This window comes from Ictalurus furcatus, chromosome 21 (genome assembly GCF_023375685.1).
Source record: "Ictalurus furcatus strain D&B chromosome 21, Billie_1.0, whole genome shotgun sequence".
Lineage (NCBI taxonomy): Eukaryota > Metazoa > Chordata > Actinopteri > Siluriformes > Ictaluridae > Ictalurus > Ictalurus furcatus.
In genome coordinates this window covers 11,798,046-11,819,807 of record NC_071275.1, presented here as the reverse complement: position 1 = coordinate 11,819,807, position 21,762 = coordinate 11,798,046, and the positions used below count along the sequence as shown (strand labels likewise).

Below are 21,762 nucleotides of genomic sequence, written 5' to 3'. Positions count from 1 at the left end.
ACTCTTGATGTATAACTACATTTTTTTGTTTATGAGTCCATATTGCTTTGTACGCCTTTGTAACAACTCTTCATGGCCTTGCACAAAAACTAGTGACAAACTAGAACTGGCGTGATTAAAGTTGAAAAGTATTTTAGATTTTAATCGCTTAAAATTTTCCATAATGCTCATTTTTACTCTTTTTTTGTCCTTGTTGGAAACTTTGTTTCTAAAGTTGTTTTATAAAGAATTTTTACAAGAATGTCAAAAATGTGTGTGTGTGATGGTGGTCTTTTTTTACCCCAAAAGTTTCTTTGTTCTTTTGTTTCCTGCCTCTTCCTCTTCTATCTCTTAAATCACTGTTAGCACCTGCCACGTTGTGAGCTTTGTTATGAGTCTCGGTGTGTCTCATTAGTGAGTGAATTGAAACTCATCATTTTCTAACCTGAAGAGACCTTGTTAAAACTACAAGACACCAAAAAGGAGCTTCTAACATGAAATAACAAGGAGCTAGGAGTACTGTGCAAACATCTATGGAACTGGAACAACATATAAATCAGGGGGTTCAAAAAATTGTGAGACCTTGAAGGGCTGTAATCTTTTTTATTTTTATTCAATTTTTTTAAACTTATTTAACATATTTGACTAATTAGTAGAATAGCAAAATGAACCGCTAACAAACAAACTATTAAAGTGCATGCTGAAAAAAATCGATAGAAACCATTACATAAATTTTAATGGTTATAATGGGAATTGTATTGGTTTTAATGGAAACTGTAATGGTGCTTGTGGGTATCTACTGATAATGTGTTTTGGTTCTGTTAGTTGGCATGTTTATGTCTAGTGGAAACCAATACAGACCATTAAAATCCTAATAGAATGTGACCCCAAACACACTACATAATGGTTTTAATGGTATTTGTAGTGGAAACCATTAGAATTTCTGTAATGGTTTCTGTTGTTGTTTTCAGCAGGGCTATTATGTAAGAACATTTTATTATAGGCTAGTGATTTATAATAAAAGTTTTTTTCTTTTATGAATTCATCCCTTTGATGAGAAACAAGATTAGCCAATCAGGATGAAGCATTTTTCCTGTTTCAGTATGAAAGCTACTCTCCAGATAGCTCCACTATAAACACAGAGTTTCAGTGTTATCTTTTCCAAGTGCATGTAGGCCAAACTAAATGAGGTTGTGTTTTCTGAGGGTGGACTTTGTTCGACATGTACCAAACACGAGATAAAATTACACCCCGCCCTCGACAAACAGTATCAGCATACAAATGTAATAGGAACAGTGGGGAAAAAACAGGAAGGGAAAAGGAGGTGTTGTTGATGGAATAAACGTGTTTCTTGAGGGTTCTTTAAGGGTTCTCGGCTGTCTGGAAGTATTCTACTCAGAACCCTATTTAAAGAGAACCCTAGACTGCTGTAGGGTTCTACACAGAACCTTTAAGAGTTCCCCAAAAGTTGAACTGCAGAGTGTAGTTACCCTGCAGTACATCACATCTAATGGCGTAACGACTGAAAGCCTGAAAAACAAAATGAAACAATTCAAAGACAACAGTACTTTATTAAAATGTTGCATTTTTAAATGCTGCACGGCTCCCATCGCTCTCTCTCTCTCTCTCTCTCTCGCTCTCTCTCTCTCTCTCTCTCTCTCTCTCTCTCTCTCACACACACACACACACACACACACACATTTCATTGTTTTCTTCTCCTTCATTCTTTTTCCATTTTCTCACTTCCTGTATATCTCACATCTTTACTCGCTGACATTCTTCCTATTTCTCTTGTTTGGGTTTTTTTTTTCCTGCTCTTTCCACTTTTCTTGCATTCTCTTTGTTCTGACTGAGTACAAAAAACAAATAAAAAGATGGGTGTGAGCACAGGTGGGTCCACCTGCTAGGTATTTCTGCCTGACGCACCTCTGACAGTGCCATTGTGCTGTCAGCCGGGATCTATCCTTCACTGATGATTCGCTCCTTTAATCCCGGAACATCTCAAGGTGGTGGAGCAGCAGTAGAGACGGTGCCCCATCACCAACTAGGATCCTTTCTTTCCCCACGCCAGTGCCAGAGCTCCTTTATTCTGCCATGTCTTTGAGAGCCTTCTTCAGCTTGGTGCTGGTGATCCCGAGTGACTTCAGGAACCAGTGGGTGGATGTTCCAGTGTAGCCTCTGTACTCAACTTCCACTGGGTAGGTGAATGCCCTCCACCCTGCTTGTGAACACACGGATGACACGTCTGTGTATTTTTCTTCTTTCTCATGAAAGCACCCTCTATTCCCTCTTTCCATGGAACAGTCAATTCAACCATAATGACCGTCCGAGTGGAGGTAGACCAGAGCATGACATCTGACCACAAAGAGGTTATAGTGGCCTCTTGTGGGAACTTTAACTAGCAGTAGAGGTCAGCTCTCATGTTCCACTCACCTCCAAATGGCAGGAGAGACCACTCCCTCGTACTGCTGCTCTGTCCCCCTATTTCTTCTTTTTCTTCCTTCCTTCTTTCCCTCACTTCCTGTATTCCTCTATTTTCTCTTGTTGTGCTTTTCTTCTGCAGGAAAAATAAATTAAAACAATAAAATGTATTTTTAAAAAGCTACATAATTCTTTGGCTTCTTAAATGATACTGAATATTTTGTTCACTTCAGTTTTCTTAAAATAATGCTCATTATTATAAACAAAATATTAATCTGCAATTATGTCAGAGAGGGGGAAAGATAACATCAGGATCTTCTGCTTTACTACGTTTCCACACCAGCTAATATATTCTTGTTTAATTTCTTATGCCTTTGCTTTGTTTTCAACAGAAAAAGGGACCCAAAATGTAAATTAGATTTCACAATTATTCACTAAAACTCACTTGTGTAAGAATTTCATTAAGGTCGTGTTTATCCATTAAAATAAACTAAATGTGATGTTTAAAGAAAAAGAAAAAAGACAGTAATGTAGAATAACATCGAGAACCCTGAACATGTCTATAGTGTGTGTGTGTATATATATATATATATATATATATATATATATATATATATATATATATATATATATATATACATATATATATATATATTTATATTGTGCATGCAGATTTACTTTGAAAAATGATAGATGTGTGTGTCAGGAAGTCCATTTTTGGTAATGAGCATAGAGAAAGGAAGCCGTAAAAGCGGGCTCGGCCTCGGCTAATTAAATGATTGCCATAATTAACGTTCGCTTAACAGTCAATAAAAACAGCGCGGGGATTATGGCACGGTCCATACATTATTCACCGTTTTACAAGGCAGCTTTTAATGACCTCATATATCTGGTTGGAATGTGAAGCACGTTGCCATGGCAACGGGGCATATTTTATTCCCGTTTTATGCGTTTCTGTCTTCATTTATATTTGATCTGCTTTTTAGCTGCCTGGAATCAGACGTGCTGAGAGTTTGGACCTGAACTGAGGTGTCGGCAGTGAAAGGCATTTTTCTTCCAGTTTTTGTGGAGTTGATGAAGATTTTGAAAATGTACTTTTTAAACAAAACAACAAAAAAAGTGTCATCAGTGAAGACTGACTGATATACGGTACAGAATCAGAGACTGCAGTAATGGATTTGGTTCATTAGCCAGTAAAGCGATAAATATCATTGTTTATCGGGTCAGTGAAAAAGGACAAGGGCAGAGAAGAGAGGGGAAAAATGAGGGATGAGGAGATAAAGAGAGTGAACGAGTCGTCTCGGTTTTTTAATTAAAAGTGTAGAGGGAGAAGGAGCGCTATTAATCCTCCTCATCGCCTTCAGCTACGGCCATAAACGCAGGCGAGCATTCAGCAACGCATCCGTAATGAGAGAGGAGAAGAAATAAAAGGAGTGGAAGAAAGAGCGAAAGAAGAAAAGAAGGTGACAGCGGAGGAAAGGAGGGATGGGAAGGGAAGGAAGAAAGGCTAGTTTAGAGGCTGTTTAAAAAAGGAGATGAGCAACACCGCCGTGTTCCTAAAAAAATAAATAAATAAATAAAAAAGGAAAGATGGAGGAACCAGAAAAGAACAAATTCTGGTTCCCTAAAGAACCTCGACATCCAGGAATCTTTCAGAGGGATGCGTTAGTTCTCTGCATCACCAGCCAAACCGATTAATGATCCACCAGTCAGAAGGTTCTTCTTCAGAAAACAACAAGAGTTCTTCGATAGCATCATTCTGAAGAACCTTTTACATTCTAATGAGAGGATCAAAGCAAAAAAAATATAAACAGTATCTCACAAAAGCGAGTACACCCCTCACATTTTTGTAAACATTTGGTTATATCTTTTCATGTAACAACACTGAAGAAATGACACTTTGTTACAATGTAAAGTAGTGAGTGTACAGCTTGTGTTACAGTGTAAATTTGCTGTCTCCTCAAAATAACTCAACACACAGCCATCCATCCATCCATCCATCCATCCATCAACACACAGCCATTAATGTCTAAACCGCTGGCAACAAAAGTGAGTACACCCCTAATTGAAAATGTCCAAATTGGGCCCAATTAGCCACTTTCTCTCCCTGGTGTCATGTGACTTGTTAGTGTTACAAGGTCTCAGGTGTGAATGGGGAGCAGGTGTGTTAAATTTGGTGTCATCGCTCTCACACTCCCTCATACTGGTCACTGGAAGTTCAACATGGCACCTCATGGCAAAGAACTCTCTGAGGATCTGAAAAAAAGAATTGTTGCTCTACATAAAGATGGCCTAGGCTATAAGAAGATTGCCAAGACCCTGACACTGAGCAGCAGCATGGTGGCCAAGACCATACAGCGATTTAACAGGACAGGTTCCACTCAGAACAGGCCTCGCCATGGTCGACCAAAAAAGTTGAGTGCATGTGCTCAGCGTCATATCCAGAGGTTGTCTTTGGGAAAAAGATGTAAGAGTTCTGCCAGCATTGCTGCAGAGGTTGAAGGGGTGGGGGGTCAGCCTGTCAGTGCTCAGACCATATGCCGCACACTGCATCAAATTGGTCTGCATAGCTGTCGTCCCAGAAGGAAGCCTCTTCTAAAGATGATGCACAAGAAAGCCCGCAGTTTGCTGAAGACAAGCAGACTAAGCACATGGATTACTGGAACCATATCCTGTGGTCTGATGAGACCAAGATAAACTTATTTAGTTCAGATGGTGTCAAGCGTGTGTGGCGGCAACCAGGTGAGGAGTACAAAGACAAGTGTGTCTTGCCCACAGTCAAGCATGGTGGTGGGAGTATCATGGTCTGGGGCTGCATGAGTGCTGCCGGCACTGGGGAGCTACAGTTCATTGAGGGAACCATGAATGCCAACATGCCGACATACTGAACTAGAGCATGATCCCCTCCCTTCAGAGACTGGGCCGCAGGGCAGTATTCTAGCATGATAACGTCTTTTGCCTTGCTAAAGAAGCTGAGGGTGAAGGTGATGGACTGGCCAAGCATGTCTCCAGACCTAAACCCTATTGAGCATCTGTGGGGCATCCTCAAACGGAGCGTGGAGGAGCACAAGGTCTCTAACATCCACCAGCTCCGCGGTGTCGTCATGGAGGAGTGGAAGAGGACTCCAGTGGCAACCTGTGAAGCTCTGGTGAACTCCATGCCCAAGAGGGTTAAGGCAGTGCTGGAAAATAATGGTGGCCACACAAAATATTGACACTTTGGGCCCAATTTAGACATTTTCACTTAGGGGTGTACTCACTTTTGTTGCCAGCGGTTTAGACATTAATGGCTGTGTGTTGAGTTATTTTGAGGGGACAGCAAATTTACACTGTTACACAAGGTGTACACTCACTACTTTACATTGTAGCAAAGTGTCATTTCTTCAGTATTGTCACATGAAAAGATATAATCAAATATTTACAAAAATGTGAGGGGTGTACTCACTTTTGTGAGATACTGTAAATATGGATGAAAGGAAGGAAAAAAAAGTTTAAATGCACAGCAAAATCCCCAGTGTTGATTTAACACACAGAGTGTTGATTTTACACCTTACAGTTTTTATATAAGTCCACTGGACACAAACGAACACTCGGGGTGTTAATTCAACACTAGGGATTTTACTGTGTGGTTTTAAATGAAAAAAGAATTGATAAAAGAATAAAATAAAATGAACAAATGGAGGAGAAAGTAATAAATAGACTCATCAATCACTGATAGATAACTATACTGCCAAAAGTATGTGCACCCCGACCATCACTCCCATATGTGCCGTAAATGTCAGACATCACTTTCCAGATGTATTCCGCATGTGTTTGCTGTTATAATACGCTCCACTCTTCTGCGAAGGCTGTCCACTAGATTTTGGGGCGTGGCTGTGGTCATTCGTGTTCGTCCAGCTACAAGAGCGTTAGTGAGGTTGAGATCAGGTGCTGATGTTGATGTGAAGAGACTCCAGTTCCAGTTCATCCCAAAGGTGTTCAGTCGGGATGAGGTCATAGATCTGTGTAGGACACTCGAGTTCTTCCACCTTCTTCCAACCTTCACACACCATGTCTTCATGGAGCTCGCTTTGTGCACAGGTGCATCGTCATGCTGGGACAGTGTTTGGGTTCCTCTAGTTCCAGTGATGGGAAACTGTAAAGCTACAGTGTACAGAGACGTTCTATACAACTGTGTGCTTCAGAGTTTGTAGCAACGGTTTGAGGAAGAACCGCATATGGGTGTTATGGTCAGGGGTGCACGTACATTTGACCGTATAGGATAGATAGACAGACAGATAGATAGATAGATAGATAGATAGATAGATAGATGATCAATATGAGCAAAAAAGACGTAAAGAAATAAGACAAAAATATGGAAGAAAGAAAGAAAAATAGGCAGAAAAGCTTACACAAAGACATTGATATACTTGACTGTTAAAAATACTTTATTCAAAACTCACTGTAGAAACACCATGAGCCCAACATCAATAAATAAACCATTTTATTAACAACTTCATTCACAAAGAAAATAACTTAAAACACTTCATTAGTGTGTTCATGCGGTAATTATTAGGAGTGTAAACCTCAGGCTTCCGCATGATTCCGTACGATTCCAGTTCATAGGACAACGATTCAATATTTGACGATATCGCAGCTACGATGATGTAGAGAAGGAATATTTATGGACAAATTTACATATCAGTTTAAATATATGAATTGTGTGTGTATGTATATGTATATATATATATATATATATATATATATATATATATATATATATATATATATATATAAAATACTGATTTGAAGTCATCTAAATCAGTGCATCGATCCAAATCGGCTGGTCATTACACACCTAATAATTATAATCTGACTCTATGCTAATTAATTAGTTAGCAGATTATTCTGCGCTACAGGAGTCTAATATAGTGATATTTGGGTTTGATTGGATTTATAATGTCAGAATAAATTCAGAAACTTTTATTCAGCAAGTAAAAATCTCACACACATTCAGAAAATAAATAGCACACAAAATTTCAGACTATAAAACACACTCACAAAGTAAACTTGCACAATTCTGTTTTTGACATGATACACGCCTTTCAAACACATGATGTGTTGTTGCTGATATTAACCATGGGCATCAGGTTTCCCTCTGGGCGTGTTTTCGTGCTTCATTTCCACATTTCACCACAAGGGGGCATCAGCAATCTCACTGCAGGGAAAAAAACACACAAACCCTGAATAAGGCCATGGAGCTCTCTCTCTCTCTCTCTCTCTCTCTCTCTCTCTCTCTCTCTGTGTGTGTGTGTGTGTGTGTGTGTGTGTGTGTGTGTTCTGAAGTCAACTGGAACAGAAAAATGTAAGTGTTTATTATCTGCCTGATAGAAATAACATGAGTATACTGTATGTGACAGTATGTGTGCATCATCTTATGGGGTGCGATCAACATCAAACAGGAAGCTGACCCAGAAAAATCTTGAGGTAGGATGAGTAATATATTACACATAATTCTGATGCGTAAAATAAGCGTAAATGAGTCTGAAACAGATGTCCAGATGTTTTTATTTAAATCATTTTCACTATATGGCCAAAAGTATGTGCACCCCTCCTAATGATGTTCAGGTGTTTCGGCCATGCCCATCATTCACAGGTGCATAAAATCAAGCACATAGCCGCGTAGTCTCCATAGACGAGCGTCTGCAGTAGGATGAGTCGTAGCTCATCCAGGTGTGATGGTCAGGTTTGCACACTTGTGACTTGTGGCTGTATAGTGTATCATTTATTGGGGATTTTCTTTGATTTTTATCAGAAATTAAAATTAAAAACATTTCCTAAGTATACACAAATTCATCCTAAATATAAAATCTGCTCATTCCACTCTTTTTATTATTATTTTTATTATTATTATTTATTTTTTACCTCAGTATGTTCTCATTGATCTCAGATGGAGTTTGTGGTTCTCTCTCCAAATTCTCTCCCCCATCCTTTAAAAACACAAAAACAATATTGAATGATTGATCAATAAAAACTGACCGTAATTTTATCATCGTAACCATAAGAATTATAGACACAAATAAAAAAAAAATGCACGAAACAATCAAAGTGTATGCACGTTAATAATTGTTTGTTAAATAATTATCATTATAATTCCTATCATTATCAGCACTGCAGATTTTGAATAATATTAGTGGAGAACCGTGTGTGTGCTGTGTGTTTCCTGCTGCGTGGTTTCATCCTCATCCTCCTCCATCTGCAGATTCACTCCTTCACCTTCTCCCACTTCTTTACAGTCCGAATTCTGCAGAGCTGAAGAGGCGCCGTCACTGCTCACTAAACACCACAACCATCACAACAACAACAACAACAACGAGAGTCAGTGCTCACTTCTGTCTGTCCCATTATACACACATACACACACAGACACATAGTCAGGTCAGAAACAGTGATGTTCAGGTCTTTATGTCTCGAAATATTCTCAATTCTGTTAGCATTCATCCCAAACTAACATCCTCACTGCAAAATATCCTTCCTTCTTTTAATCTTTCTTTCATTCTTTCTGCCTTTTTGCTTTCTTTCTTTATTCAATCTTTCTTTCTTTTTTCTGTCTCTTTTTTCTTTCTACTTTTTTGCTTGCTTTCTTTTTTTCCTTATTCTTTCTACCTTTTTTCTTTCTGATTTTTTTCTTTCTTTCTTTCTTTCTTTCTTTCCACGTTTTTGCTTTCTTTTTTACTTTTTTCTTTCTTTCTTTCTTTCTTTCTTTAGCTGCTTTTACGTTTTAAATGTTTTTTTTTTCTTTCTAGACATAAATATATAAAAGAAGATAAATGAGCTGCCTGTAGAAGGAAACTATTTCAAGCCTGAATTCAGTAAAAATGTGTAGAAACACGTTTAATAATGGTGTATTTAGTTTATTGTGGTCGTATAACTTTAAACAGGAGATACATCTGAGTCTACTGGAGATAAAACTTTATCATGTTGAAAGAGAGATGCGCAGTAAAGGAATTCAGAACTATTTCATCATTAAAGGAAGGAATGATGTAGAAAGATGTTTTATTGTGTGTTTGGTTAGAAACGGTGGCTTCTGTGCAGCGTGTTGAGGTTCTGCTCCATAAATACATCAGTTCATCTTCAGATCTCTGAGCATTCATACTCCTTGCACTGATATCACACGGATCACATTCATTCTTCTAGAACTGTTTTATACACCGACCCACAGTCCTGCTGCCAGACGCCGCTTTATTCCACACAGCGTCCCGCTCCCTCTCCAAGCGCAGCCGGAACACTCGGATATGATCCACGAGCTCCTGTTCGGGAATAAACACAACGTCAGACTGAAAACCAGCACTACCGTAAACACTCCAAACATCAGTACATAGCTGGACCTGTTTCTCCAGCTGCTGCTGCTCTTGCTCCTTCTGCAGGGCTCTGACACTCGCTCGCAGCTCCTGAGGACACACACACACACACACACACACACAGCCACAGACACACACACACACATACACACACAGTGCAGGTGAATATGGTAGGACTTCCCCCTCATTCACTTCTTTACTTTCATCTCTTTCTATCTTTCTACTTTTATTTCCACATATTTATATTTCATATTCCTCTCTTCTTTACTTTTTCTCTTTATTCCTGTATTTTAACTTTTTTCTCTCTCATTCTCCAACTTTCTCTTTTTCCTAATTCTGCTTTTCCAGTAGTCTCCCACCTTTACTTTCTTTCTTTCTTTCTTTCTTTCTACCCTACATCAGTTCTGCTTCTTTTTATCTTTCTTTGTCTGTCTGTCTGAGTTTCTATCTTTCTTTCTATATCAGTTTACATGTTATCTTTCTTTCTTTTTCTTTCCATTCTACATCAGTTCTGTCTTTCCTTTCTTTGCCTGTGTATGATTGTGAGTGTATGAGTGTGTGAGTATGTGAGTGTGCAAGTGTGTAAGTGTGCGAGTGTGTAAGTATGCGAGTGTGTAAGTATGCGAGTGCTGTGGTCATCAGTAGCAGTTGTGAAATCTGAATTACGCAACAGTGATGATCATGTGCCCTTCCAAAACCTGAGACATGACCGAGCCGTGTGTTAAACACCCCGAGCACGATGATGAATGTTTAATTATAGACACAGGCACACACACACACACACACACACACACACACACACACACACACACACACACACACACACAGACAGACACACACACACACACACACAGATTTGTTTACCCGGTTGAACGCTTTCTCGATCCCGAGCTCCAGCTCCAGTTTCTCTCTCTCTGTTCGTTCTTCCTGGAGCCATTCTTCCTTCTTCTGCAGCTCATGACTCAGTTTTTGGACTCGTTCCTTATCCAGCTGGCCGGATCATAAAACGAGATCAAATTAAAATGAAATAAATAATAAATATATGTCCTAATACCCAAGATACCAAGTTTGACATAACCGTATGCAAAAAAAAATTCTAACATAATTATGTCTAAATATAATGCAATATTGCAAATGGAAAGAAATATAGGGATAATGAGCTAACAATAATAATAATAAAAATAAAAATAATAATTTATTATGTATGAATAAAGACACTGATGGTCACTTTACAATGCAAAAGTCAAAGCCAAATCAGGTGCAAACATTTAAAAATCCAATCGGACAAAAATGAATTAATGGGGTCATATGATGCTTTTTAAACATTTTTAAAAGTTCATTATTTTGTTCATTGGGTGTAATAGAATAGACATTAACATGCTTTGATGCTTAAAAACACATTTTTTTCACACACTGTACATCATTGCAGTATTTCTATCCCCAGTCTGAAACGCTCCGACTGAGTTCCGGTTTCTCCTAAGCCCCTCCTTCTGAAAAGCTCAGAGTGCTCTGATTAGCCGGCTGACCCGTTGCGTTGTGATTGGCCTAAAAACCTCAAGCGTGTGTCAGAAATGTAACGCCCCTTAGCGCACCGGCGAGCTTCAGCTTCCAAAGCTTCTAAAGCAATCCTAAACTAGGGGCAGTGGTGGCTTGGCGGTTAAGGCTCTGGGTTACTGATCAGAAAGTCGGGGGTTCAAGCCCCAGCACTGCCAAGCTGCCACTGTTGGGCCCTTGAGCAAGGCCCTTAACCCTCTCTGCTCCAGGGGCGCTGTATCATGGCTGACCCTGCACTCTGACCCCAACTTCGTAACATGCTGGGTTATTTGAAGAAAAGAATTTCACTGTACTCTAATGTATATGTGATCAATAAAGACTCATTATCATTACTGTACATACAGGTTCTGATTCAGAAGCACGATTGTCCGAGCAGAGTGGGAACCGCCCCATTTTTCAGGAGTAGCCTTCGCATATAGACTGCGTTGTACTCACCCAGGTTCAGGAAGCTGTCCTCCCTAAAATGCGCTGTGCATGAGCAAACTTTTGGGTCGTACTGCTCAGGAACAGCCTCATAAATAAATGTTCAGCACTGGTTCCTAATTTTGTCCACTTTCAGAAGGCCAAAAAAAGGGGTTTTGCTTTCGCATCGAAACACACCACGTCTCCATGACATGCCACCTGAATTCACTGAAGCCTCGCCTTCTTTCTTCACACCTGCCTTTGGGTGGGATTGTGCTAATGTTTATCTATTTAATATTAATAGTGATGTAGATGTTTGTGGAAGTAACATCTGGACTGGTATGGAGGTGTTTTGGGTGGGTCTGGAGCAGTGCTCTCTGTTAAATAGAATAAATCACTTTGTGGGAGACTATGACTTTTGTGAGACTTTGTAGATCGTGTACATGCTGAAACAGATGGATTGCACATTAAAGGAAAAGGAAAACATTCAAAAGCATCATAAGACCCCTTTAATTAATATTTTATTAAACACCTTAAATAAAGAAAAAGGAAAAGCACGATTTTAATGAAACACTTTAAATAATTTAAAGAAAAAAGTGACAAAAAGCGGCTACCGAACCATTTTTTCCCAGATAATTAAACAGTTAGTAGTTCATGCTTCGTGTTCTCACCTGTGTATTCTTCCTCAGGTTCTCTCGTTCTTTAGCCCACGCCGCTTGTCCTTCTCGGAGGTTCAGGTTGGCCTGTGAGAGCTGCAGCGTGGTTTGAGCCGCCTGCAGTCGGATCTGGTGAAGCTCGGTCTGGTTCTGGCTCTGCAGCGCTCCAAGTTCACTCAGGTCTCTCCGTAATGCCTCTGCACCACGCTCGCTGTTCTCCAGACGCTCCTGAAGAACCCGCAGCTCCTCACGACAACGTTTACCCTCCATCTGATGTGGAAGAAAAGAACATTTCAGTCATGAAGAAAACAGAAACAGATCATCAGCACCAGGTTCCATGATGTCGCTGTTTAAAACGCTCGAGTCGAGTCACCTGTAAACTCCTCCTCTCGTCCTCCTCCTCCTTCCTTTGCATCGTCAGCTTTTTAACTCTCTCTTTCATCCTGCACACAGACGTTTATCTTTATTATAAACGTCTCACTGAACTTTCATGGGTACTCAATTTTACAAGATTGAAAGTGTTATGAAATAAAAGACATGAGTGTGTAATAAAATAAAAAGGTGTAGAGTTTTCCAGGTCAGATTTTGTACGTCTTAGGGAACATGAAACATCTCGAGAGCCAGGATTTTATTCTGTATATTGAGGTATTTCCTTTTGAAACAGGAACTCATAGTGACGGCGAGTGCTTGAACAGCCAATAGTGTTCAAGATACACTAAGCCACACTCCTGCTCGACAGCAGCTTAGCTTCGCGAGCTAGCTCAATATGGAGAAGACAGAAGAGTTCATAGGGAGAGGGTCTTTTTTCAGCCGCCATCCTTTAACCAGGACAGTATCCTAGACGACAAGACAGCGTGTGTGTTCGGAGTTATGGTGTACGAGTTCGAGCCGGTGTCGAGCATCAGCATTGCCGATGGTGACGATGAGCCGCAGGATCGTCACCGGGACACATCGGACATGTATGAGTGGGAGAATGATATTACTGACTCATACTGATATATAAATATCAGATATATAAATGTGAAATTCTCCATCAGTCTGATATATAAATATCAGATATATAAATGTGAAATTCTCCATCAGTCTGAAGTCATGACATTCCAGCACTGAAAAACCCCACGTTGGTAAAACACGCCTCTGAAAAGTCACATGACCACCAGCTCACACAAACTCCGCCCATGAACTCATTCGAATAGTGTGCAGGAGGACACACGGCCAAAAACATGGACGAACCACGTTTATGAGCTACTGTAGAGCAAGACACGTCCTCAGACGCGGGGCTTACATGTGAAAGCATTTAATTGGAAGAAAACATGACAAGTACAGGATGAGCCATCAAAAGTTTTACCGTTTTCCCAAAAATGGGTCCAAAAAGCTCCAGGTTCTGATTTCAGGGTCACTTCAAGGGTTCTTCAGTTGTTCCTTTGTCAGGTAGGGTTGCTCTATGAGAAATGGTTTCAAACTAGAACCTTTTTAGGAAGTACTGAACCTGTAACTTTACAAGGAACCTGTTGAAGAAGAGTGTAGCATTTGAGGTTTGCAGTGGTTTTAACTCACCTCTCTAACTCAGCCTCAGTGTCTTGTTTCTGTTGCACTAAGCTGCTCACGTCCTCCTCCAGGTCTTTGATTCGTTGGTGATTTTCAGCTCTTTCTGTTAACAAGCTGCTAAACTCCACTGAAATGTTTTCACGAGACTTTAACACATCCTGAGAACAAAAACGTCGGCAGCAAAAATACAGTCAAATGCTGAGTGATGAAGCGAGTTACTGCTACCACACCGATTATTTTCCTATAACATCACGTCCCCATGAGTATTTATTCCTCTTACACCACAGCAGTTTACAAACGGTTCCAGAGTCCTACTTTTACCTTTTGTTTCTCCTCCATTCTTTCGATCGTCTCCACGCTGGATCTCAGTCGCTCTCTCAGGTCTTTGATCTCGTTCCTCATCTCTGCTCGTTCCTCTTCGAAGTCCTTCCTCTCCGTCTCGTTTCTCTCTCTGTGTTTCTCCAGTTCCATGCTGGACGCTCCAAGCTCCTTCTGTAACAGCGACAGTTCTTTCTGACAGGCTTCCAGATGGCTCTGTTTGGGGGAAAATCTTTTTACTACACACTGGATTAATACCTGACACACAGGTGATATAATAATCACAGGAGGTTTGACATTTAGATGGAACAGAAATCTATAGTTTTAGAGGTTTAAACACTGTGACATTATCTGTATCTGTTTAAATGCTCTAAATATCTATATCTGTATTCAACTTTAAACCTGAAGTGGGTGTGGCCTTTTTAAAAAAAATAAATAAATACGTGCATGAGACTGTTTTTCTTTAATTCCAGCCCAGCAGTTATTCATGTTTGTACCTGCTCACAGTATTATCTAATGAATTTAGCAGGCTCTATTTCTCAAAATATAAACAAACAGCTGGATTTAAACCACTGCAGTTCTGACCAGGCAGGTACTAAGGATGAAAGAATAAACTGTTTAAATGCATCGATCTCATTCCTGCTGTTCATACAGCGAGAAGAGCAACGGTCTTAAATTACATTTTTATTGTTTAATGATTTCCCTTGGCTTCTGGGAATAAACGTTTATTTAAGTGAATTATGAAAAGATTTATCTTAAATAAGTGTAAGGCACTAGTGTTTTTTTTTTTCTTCCAAATAGTAGCTTGTGTCGGTTTAGCTAGCTTTCCAGACTGAATATTTGGACATTAAGAGTCAAAATACAGTGGTGCTTGAAAGTTTGAAATTTTCTATATTTCTGTATAAATATGACCTAAAATATTATCGGATTTTCACACAAGTCCTAAAAGTAGATGAAGAGAACCCAATTAAACAAGTGAGATAAAAATATTATACTTTTATAATATTCATTTATTTATTGAGGAAAATGATCAAATATTACATATCTGTGAGTTGTAAGAGTATGTATATGTTTTCAGTATGTGGTGTGAGTCCCTTGTGCAGCAATAACTGCAGATAAACGTTTGGGGTAACTGTTGATCAGTCCTGCACATCGTCTTGGAGGAATTTTAGCCCGTTCCTCAGTACAGAATAGCTTCAACTCTGGGATGTTGGTGGGTTCCTCACATGAACTGCTTGCTTCAGGTTCTTCCACAACATTTCTACTGGATTAAGGTCAGGACCTTGACTTGGCCATTCCAAAACATTAACTTCATTCTTCTTTAACCATTCTTTGGTAGAACAACTTGTGTGTTTAAGCTAGTTGTCTTGCTGCATGACCCACGTTCTCTTCAGATTCAGATCATGGACAGATGTCCTGATATTTTCCTTTAGAATTCGTTGGGATAACTCAAAATTCATTGTTCCATCATTGATGGCGAGTCGTCCTGGTCCAGATGCAACAAAACAGGCCCAAACCATGACACTACCATCAACATGTTTCACAAATGAGATAAGGTTCTTCTGCTGGAATGCAGTGTTTTCCTTTCTCCAAACATAATGCTTCAGATCTGCAGCAATGTTCTTTTTGGAGAGCAGTAGTTTTCTCCTTGCAGCCCTGCCATGCACACCATTGTTGTTCAGTGTTCTCCTGATGGTGGACTCATGAACATTAACATTAGCCAATGTGAGAGAGGCCTTTAGTTGATTAGAAGTTACCCTGGGTTCCTCTGTGACCTCGTGGACTATTACACGTCTTGTTCTTGGAGTGATCGTTGTTGGTCTCCACTCCTGAGGAGAGTAACAATGGTCTTAAATTTCCTCCATTTGTACACAATCTATCTGACTGTGGATTGGTGGAGTCCAAACTCTTTAGAGATGGTTTTGTGACCTTTTCGAGCATGATGAGCTTCAACATCTCTTTTCTGATGTCCTACGAAATCTCCTTTGTTCCTGCCATGATACACTTCCTGTTCTTTAAATAAAACTGGACACTCACTCACAACCGGTTGTCATCCTATTGATGGAAAACACCTGACTCTAATTGCACCTTCAGATTAACTGCTAATCCTAGACGTTCACATACTTTTGCCACTCACAGATTTGTAATATTGGATCATTTTCCTCAATAAATAAATGACCAAGTATAATATTTTTGTCTCATTTATTTAATTGGGTTCTCTTTGTCTACTTTTAGCACTTGTGAAAATCTGAAGATGTTTTAGGTCATATTTATGCAGAAATTTTATAACAGCTACAAACTAAGAAAAAAACTGAAACACTGGAATGTTTAAATGTCTTTTTGATCATAAATCTGATAAATAATTGTAATATTTTGCATATTTGTTCTACGTTTTCTTCTTTCTCTCTGTTTGTGTATCAGACCTGCAGTATCTGAGCTTTCGGCACTACAAACAGCATGTCGTCTCCTTCGTTTCCTTCCTCTCCATTTCTCTCCTCCTCCAGAGTTACCAGGTCATCCAGAGGTTTCGGAGCACTGAAGGTGAACTGAGGACTTAGGGCACAAATCTCACCCAGCTCATCTACATACACAAACTGGTACGCTGTAGCGCCAGGGTTCGGCAGATAAGAGGCTGGACGTGAAAGAAGACGTGGCCTTGTTAATGATTAATGATTTGTTTGTAATATTCTATATATTCTATATATGTGAAGAACTAACTGCACTTCATGATCCCACAGAGATCAGTGAAAACATCAGTATTATTTACAGGAAGCTGTTTAGTAATACCCACACGAGCTTCAAAAATGTTACTAATACATAACGTTTTCATAAAGCTAATTTATTTTCATTTGTTCATTGGATTTTTAATTTTTTTTGTTAAAGTAATTATTTAGCTATAAATGTGTAATGACCAGAATGTGCAGGAGTAGCTAGGTCAAAATAGTAATAAAAGTAAAACATTTGCAAGTTAGCAACAAAACAATTTTACATTTCCACCTCACTAACTTCTAAAATGAACACTAACTGCAAAAATGTCACTTATATTTACTGAGTAACATTCTCATAATACCACTTGCTTTCATTTTATGTATCCATTCATTCATTCATTTAGTTAGTGGTGGTTAAACTACTGTAGTTCCTTATGTAAAAAAAATCTAATGATCACATTGAGAAGTTCTTAAATTCTTTTCCATCTATTATCCATACCATTTCTCCTACACAGGGTCGCAGGGAGCCTGGAGCCAGTCCTCGGGAACATGGTGCACCCCAGACAGGGTGCTGATCCACCACAGGTCACAATCATACACACACTACAGACAATTTATTAATGCATATCATATTAATGCATGTCTTTGGACTGGGGAAGGAAACCCCAGTCAACCTGGGAAACCTGGTTTCCTGAAGGAAACCTGAAGCACCGGCAGAACATGTAAACTCCACACACAGGACAGAGGTGGGAATCGAACCCTCAACCCCAAAGGTGCGAGGCAAACGTGCTAACCACTAAGCCACCATGACGCCCTGAAATTCTGTCCTGCTGATCATACTTGCTTTCATTCATTCATTCATTCACTACAAAATACAGAAAAAATAAAATTAGCCCCAAAAATATACTCCCTATAAAATTAATTCCATCTCGATCCTACTTTCAATTCCAAGACTGTTTTAATTTGTAACATTTTTGAAGCTGAATGAATTTGTTTATGGTGACAGTGACGAGTAACAGCATGCTTCCTGACGTACGGTGGAAGAGGATGCTGCAGTTCACTTCTGTCCCCGGTGAGTAATCTTCAGGAGCAAGAGCCCAAACGTAAGTGTGATAATCTCTCACTGACGTCCAGCCGACCTGAGACCAGAGAGAAAAATAATATTATCTAAAGTCAGGTCTGAAAGCCCTAATACGCTGCCAAGAACCGATTTTATTTGAATATTTACGATAAAATATTGGTCATTAAGAAATTTTGGAGGCTGAGAAGTGTGATTTCATGTCATTTTAATGTTACCTTGAAGAGACCGATCCAGTCACGACAGCTCCAGTTGTGTTCACAGCTCAGCGTATAGCGACATTCCACTCTGGTCTGAGGGAAATACGTCTGAGCCACGTTCCTGAACTTCACCTTCCAACGCTCTTCCTTCTCCATGGCGAGTCAGAGAGTCAGAGAGAAGATGGAGCTTCTATCTTTGAATAAATTGAACAGCTGATGAAGCGTGATACTCAGCTAACGTGAGGTCATGACTGCATTCAAAACTGAGAATCTGTAGCACTAACAAGTTTCTCCACTGATCTAAAGAGCTTCATCAATTCTAGTGAAGGATGGAAAGAGTTCTGAGTTCACAGTGCTGCTGAGTTCTGGATTGTGATTGGTTGATTAGGTTTCTATGAGAGAAGGTCTGACAGTAGCGCAGGTTTATACTAATGCACTCGCTATAATACGTTATCGTTTCTATAGTAACGGCTCGTTCACAGGGACATGTACAGCAGACGCTTCACTGATAATTAAAATGTATGCAATCATTGATGTGTAAGAAGAAATGTGTTTATGTAACATTTATGGAAGGAGTCTCCAGTGTCAGCGCTTTGTAACAGTCAGAGGTGAAGCTGTAATTTTAAGTTTTCCCAAATCTTCAGGACAGACGAGTTTAAGCTTCTTTGCAGTTTCTCAGTTACATGATGTACCAAGCTATGTGAGAGAGGGCTGGTGAGGGAACGACTGTTTATAGCTGCTATAACGTAAGTGAGAACTAACTAACGAACTAACTAACTTGCATCACTGACGTTCCACAACATTAAGTGTAAACAGGTAAAAAATATGACGTGACATTTGTTAATAAATAAAAACTTGTAACGGTTGGAAAATTGCTGTGGTATAAGAGGAATAAAACACTTATTTTCCCATAACAGCACGATCCGAAGCGTTTATGTAACACACCTTCATCATCAAGCCGATGTTCAAAAACTAGCGCTAACCAAAGGATGACTAACACTCACCTGCCATTATTTACAACAGCCAGTATGATCACACTACTAACCGGGAAAGCAAGAACTCTCTAAACAGAACTTTAAACAGAACATCTGTCATTAGAACCCATCAGATAAACTCCAAACCTATAAAGACATCTTCACCTGCTCCCTTTTTCCTTCTCAGAATTGAACAGCATTATTATTATAATTATTTAACAAAACCAAAAGCACTTGAAAAAACTAAAGATGTATTTGTGTAAAGGAAATAACTCATCAGACCAGCAGGGGGCAGCAGTCTGTGTTCATCAAAATTACACTCAGAAGGCCAGAAGAGCAACAATTATCCTGTACACTACTCTACTACACAGTGTGTATGAAGAGTAGACACTAACATGGTGTAGTATTGTGACATTTAGTAGGCTGTTTAGTTGTATTCACCTTAGGGCTTAGCAAACAGATTATCTATAATTTTCACGCCACTCTGAATGCATCGACAGTACAAACAAGCTTAGAATTTCATACAAAAATGCTTAAAAGGTTGTTTTTTTTTTAAAACAACTGCCAAAAATAGTCAATGTGTCATCTCTCTTTTAACATAAACACAGACGTATACATACAGACACATAACATAAACATAAAACATGACCGCTAACCCTAACCTAGCATACAGATACGACATTTAGCAGTTATTAGGTCTACTGTAAATTTATCGTATGTGCATTATATTTTCATAATAAATCATAAATCATCAATATTGTTAGCACAAAGGTTTTACAGATGGACCGTACCAAAGAACAGGAACATGAGGGGGAATCAACAATGTGCTGAAGCAGTGAGAATAACATACACGGGTTAAAATGTTCTACTTTCCAACATTCCCTGGATATCTGACAGTTCTTTCTGGAAAGAATTTATTTTGATTCTTCAGACCTGCTGCAGGAACACACACACACACACACACACACACACAAACACACACACACACACACAGTCACATGGAGATCATGATGTTTACACTCCACTATATTTAGCTGCTTTCCAAACAGCTATTAGATTTCGGAGTGTTGTGAAATGACATGACATGATGTGCTAATAACGCTGCTTCTAGGAATGTTTATTCAAACCAAGAGCTAATGGCATGTAGATCAGTGCAGACACATGACTGGACCAATCCCAGCAAAGACCACTGAAAGTAAACAAGGATGTGCCACACTAAACACAAAATGTGTTTTTTTTATTTTATTTTATTAAATGTTAATTTATAACACCTTTTCTAAAATAAAAAAAATGAACAATGCTGTGCCACACAATAAATATCTATACATTTTGTTGTTTATTTAAATGTGTATTATAATTTCTAATTATATATTTAATGTTTAAGGCAAAGTATCAATATGTGATAAAATAAGAAAGCAAAATTTTAAATAAAATGAAATACCTACCGCTCATACAAAGTTCTTAATCCTTATTACATTTTTTTAAACTATTTATAGGCAATGGATCAATATTTTAGAAAATAATACATATATATATATATATATATATATATATATATATATATATATATGGCGAGTATGGCTCAAAAAGTAACTCAATACAAAGATGTTCAAATAAATAAATAAACAAGTTACACTCATTGACAGTTATGGAATTTGTTCATTAATACATGAATTTAAAAATTGAATAATAATAATAATAATAATAATTTGCAAGCCACACATTTCATACATTTCTAATTTTGTAAAGTAAAAGTTACAGTAAGAACATTTCAGTCTTACCTTGTTGATACTGAAGTACGTGTGTGTGTGTGTGTGTTGTAGAGTCAGGAGTGAGTTTGTTATCATATAAGTTGATGCTGAAGTGCCGGCAGAAAAACTCCACACCTTCAACAACAATAACAAAACGCACGTGCGTGCCTTGACCGCTTCCTGACTGGTGCATCATGGGAAATGAAGTTCCCACACAGAGGACACGTCACAGCTTCGACACGCCCCCTGGTTTCATACTGACGATTTTATTTCCCGCTTTCTTTCTGTTTTTAAAGCATCTGTACTGTTATTTCTGGTAACTGGTAAGCAATTATACATATACAGTTATATATAACCTATATATTATATTTAAATGTAAACTACTATTGTGTATTTTAGGACTTTTCGGTACTACTGTTATTTACAAATTAAATTTCACTGCATTTATACGATGATTGTAAATATATTCTATTCTTTTCTGTCCTCTTCTATTCTCACAATATAAACACTGATCAATATCAGTAACCAAAGAGTAGTTTAGGTGTGGAGTGATGCTGCATGTCATCATATCTGCTTGTCACAGGGATAAGGATAAATGTAGGTGTATTTTTGTGTGTTTGTTTGGTTACTTGTTTGTTTATTTGTTTGTTTTTTCATCATTTTGCTCGTTGCATTGATCGGATTTCCTGCAGAAATCACCACTAGATGGCAGTGTCATTTAAAACATCATATTAGAAATATGAAAAGATAAGATAAGAAACTTTATTAAGTTTAAGAAATTAAAGTGTGACAGGTGTTAGACATGGTGTTATGAATTCAAATAAATAAATATA

At 38.7% G+C, this 21,762-nt stretch overlaps 1 protein-coding gene across 1 annotated transcript; it reads right to left on the bottom strand.

The window, feature by feature from the left end:
- Positions 1-7,193: 7,193 nt before the first annotated feature.
- Positions 7,194-21,263, bottom strand: calcoco1b (calcium binding and coiled-coil domain 1b). The gene is made up of 15 exons (XM_053653185.1): positions 20,960-21,263; positions 19,970-20,114; positions 18,223-18,394; positions 17,963-18,065; positions 16,642-16,850; positions 14,222-14,434; positions 13,910-14,058; positions 12,726-12,795; positions 12,368-12,622; positions 10,605-10,730; positions 9,768-9,830; positions 9,596-9,689; positions 8,582-8,715; positions 8,305-8,369; positions 7,194-7,597 (listed from the first exon to the last, which is right to left on the bottom strand). Exons 3-15 carry the CDS (start codon positions 18,358-18,360, stop codon positions 7,570-7,572), a joined length of 1,647 nt encoding a protein of 548 aa, XP_053509160.1. The 5' UTR covers positions 18,361-18,394; positions 19,970-20,114; positions 20,960-21,263; the 3' UTR covers positions 7,194-7,569.
- Positions 21,264-21,762: the final 499 nt, after the last annotated feature.

What these genes read in the sequence shown, in the direction of transcription:
- calcoco1b (XM_053653185.1), bottom strand. Translation starts at nt 18,360, where the DNA reads ATGGAGAAGGAAGAGCGTTGGAAGGTGAAGTTCAGGAACGTGGCTCAG. An exon ending in CGAAAGCTCAGATACTGCAG is followed by an intron (nt 14,435 to 16,641) that starts GTCTGATACACA and finishes TCCCCCAAACAG; the next exon opens with AGCCATCTGGAAGCCTGTCA. An exon ending in ACGAGAGGAGGAGTTTACAG is followed by an intron (nt 12,623 to 12,725) that starts GTGACTCGACTC and finishes CTTCCACATCAG; the next exon opens with ATGGAGGGTAAACGTTGTCG.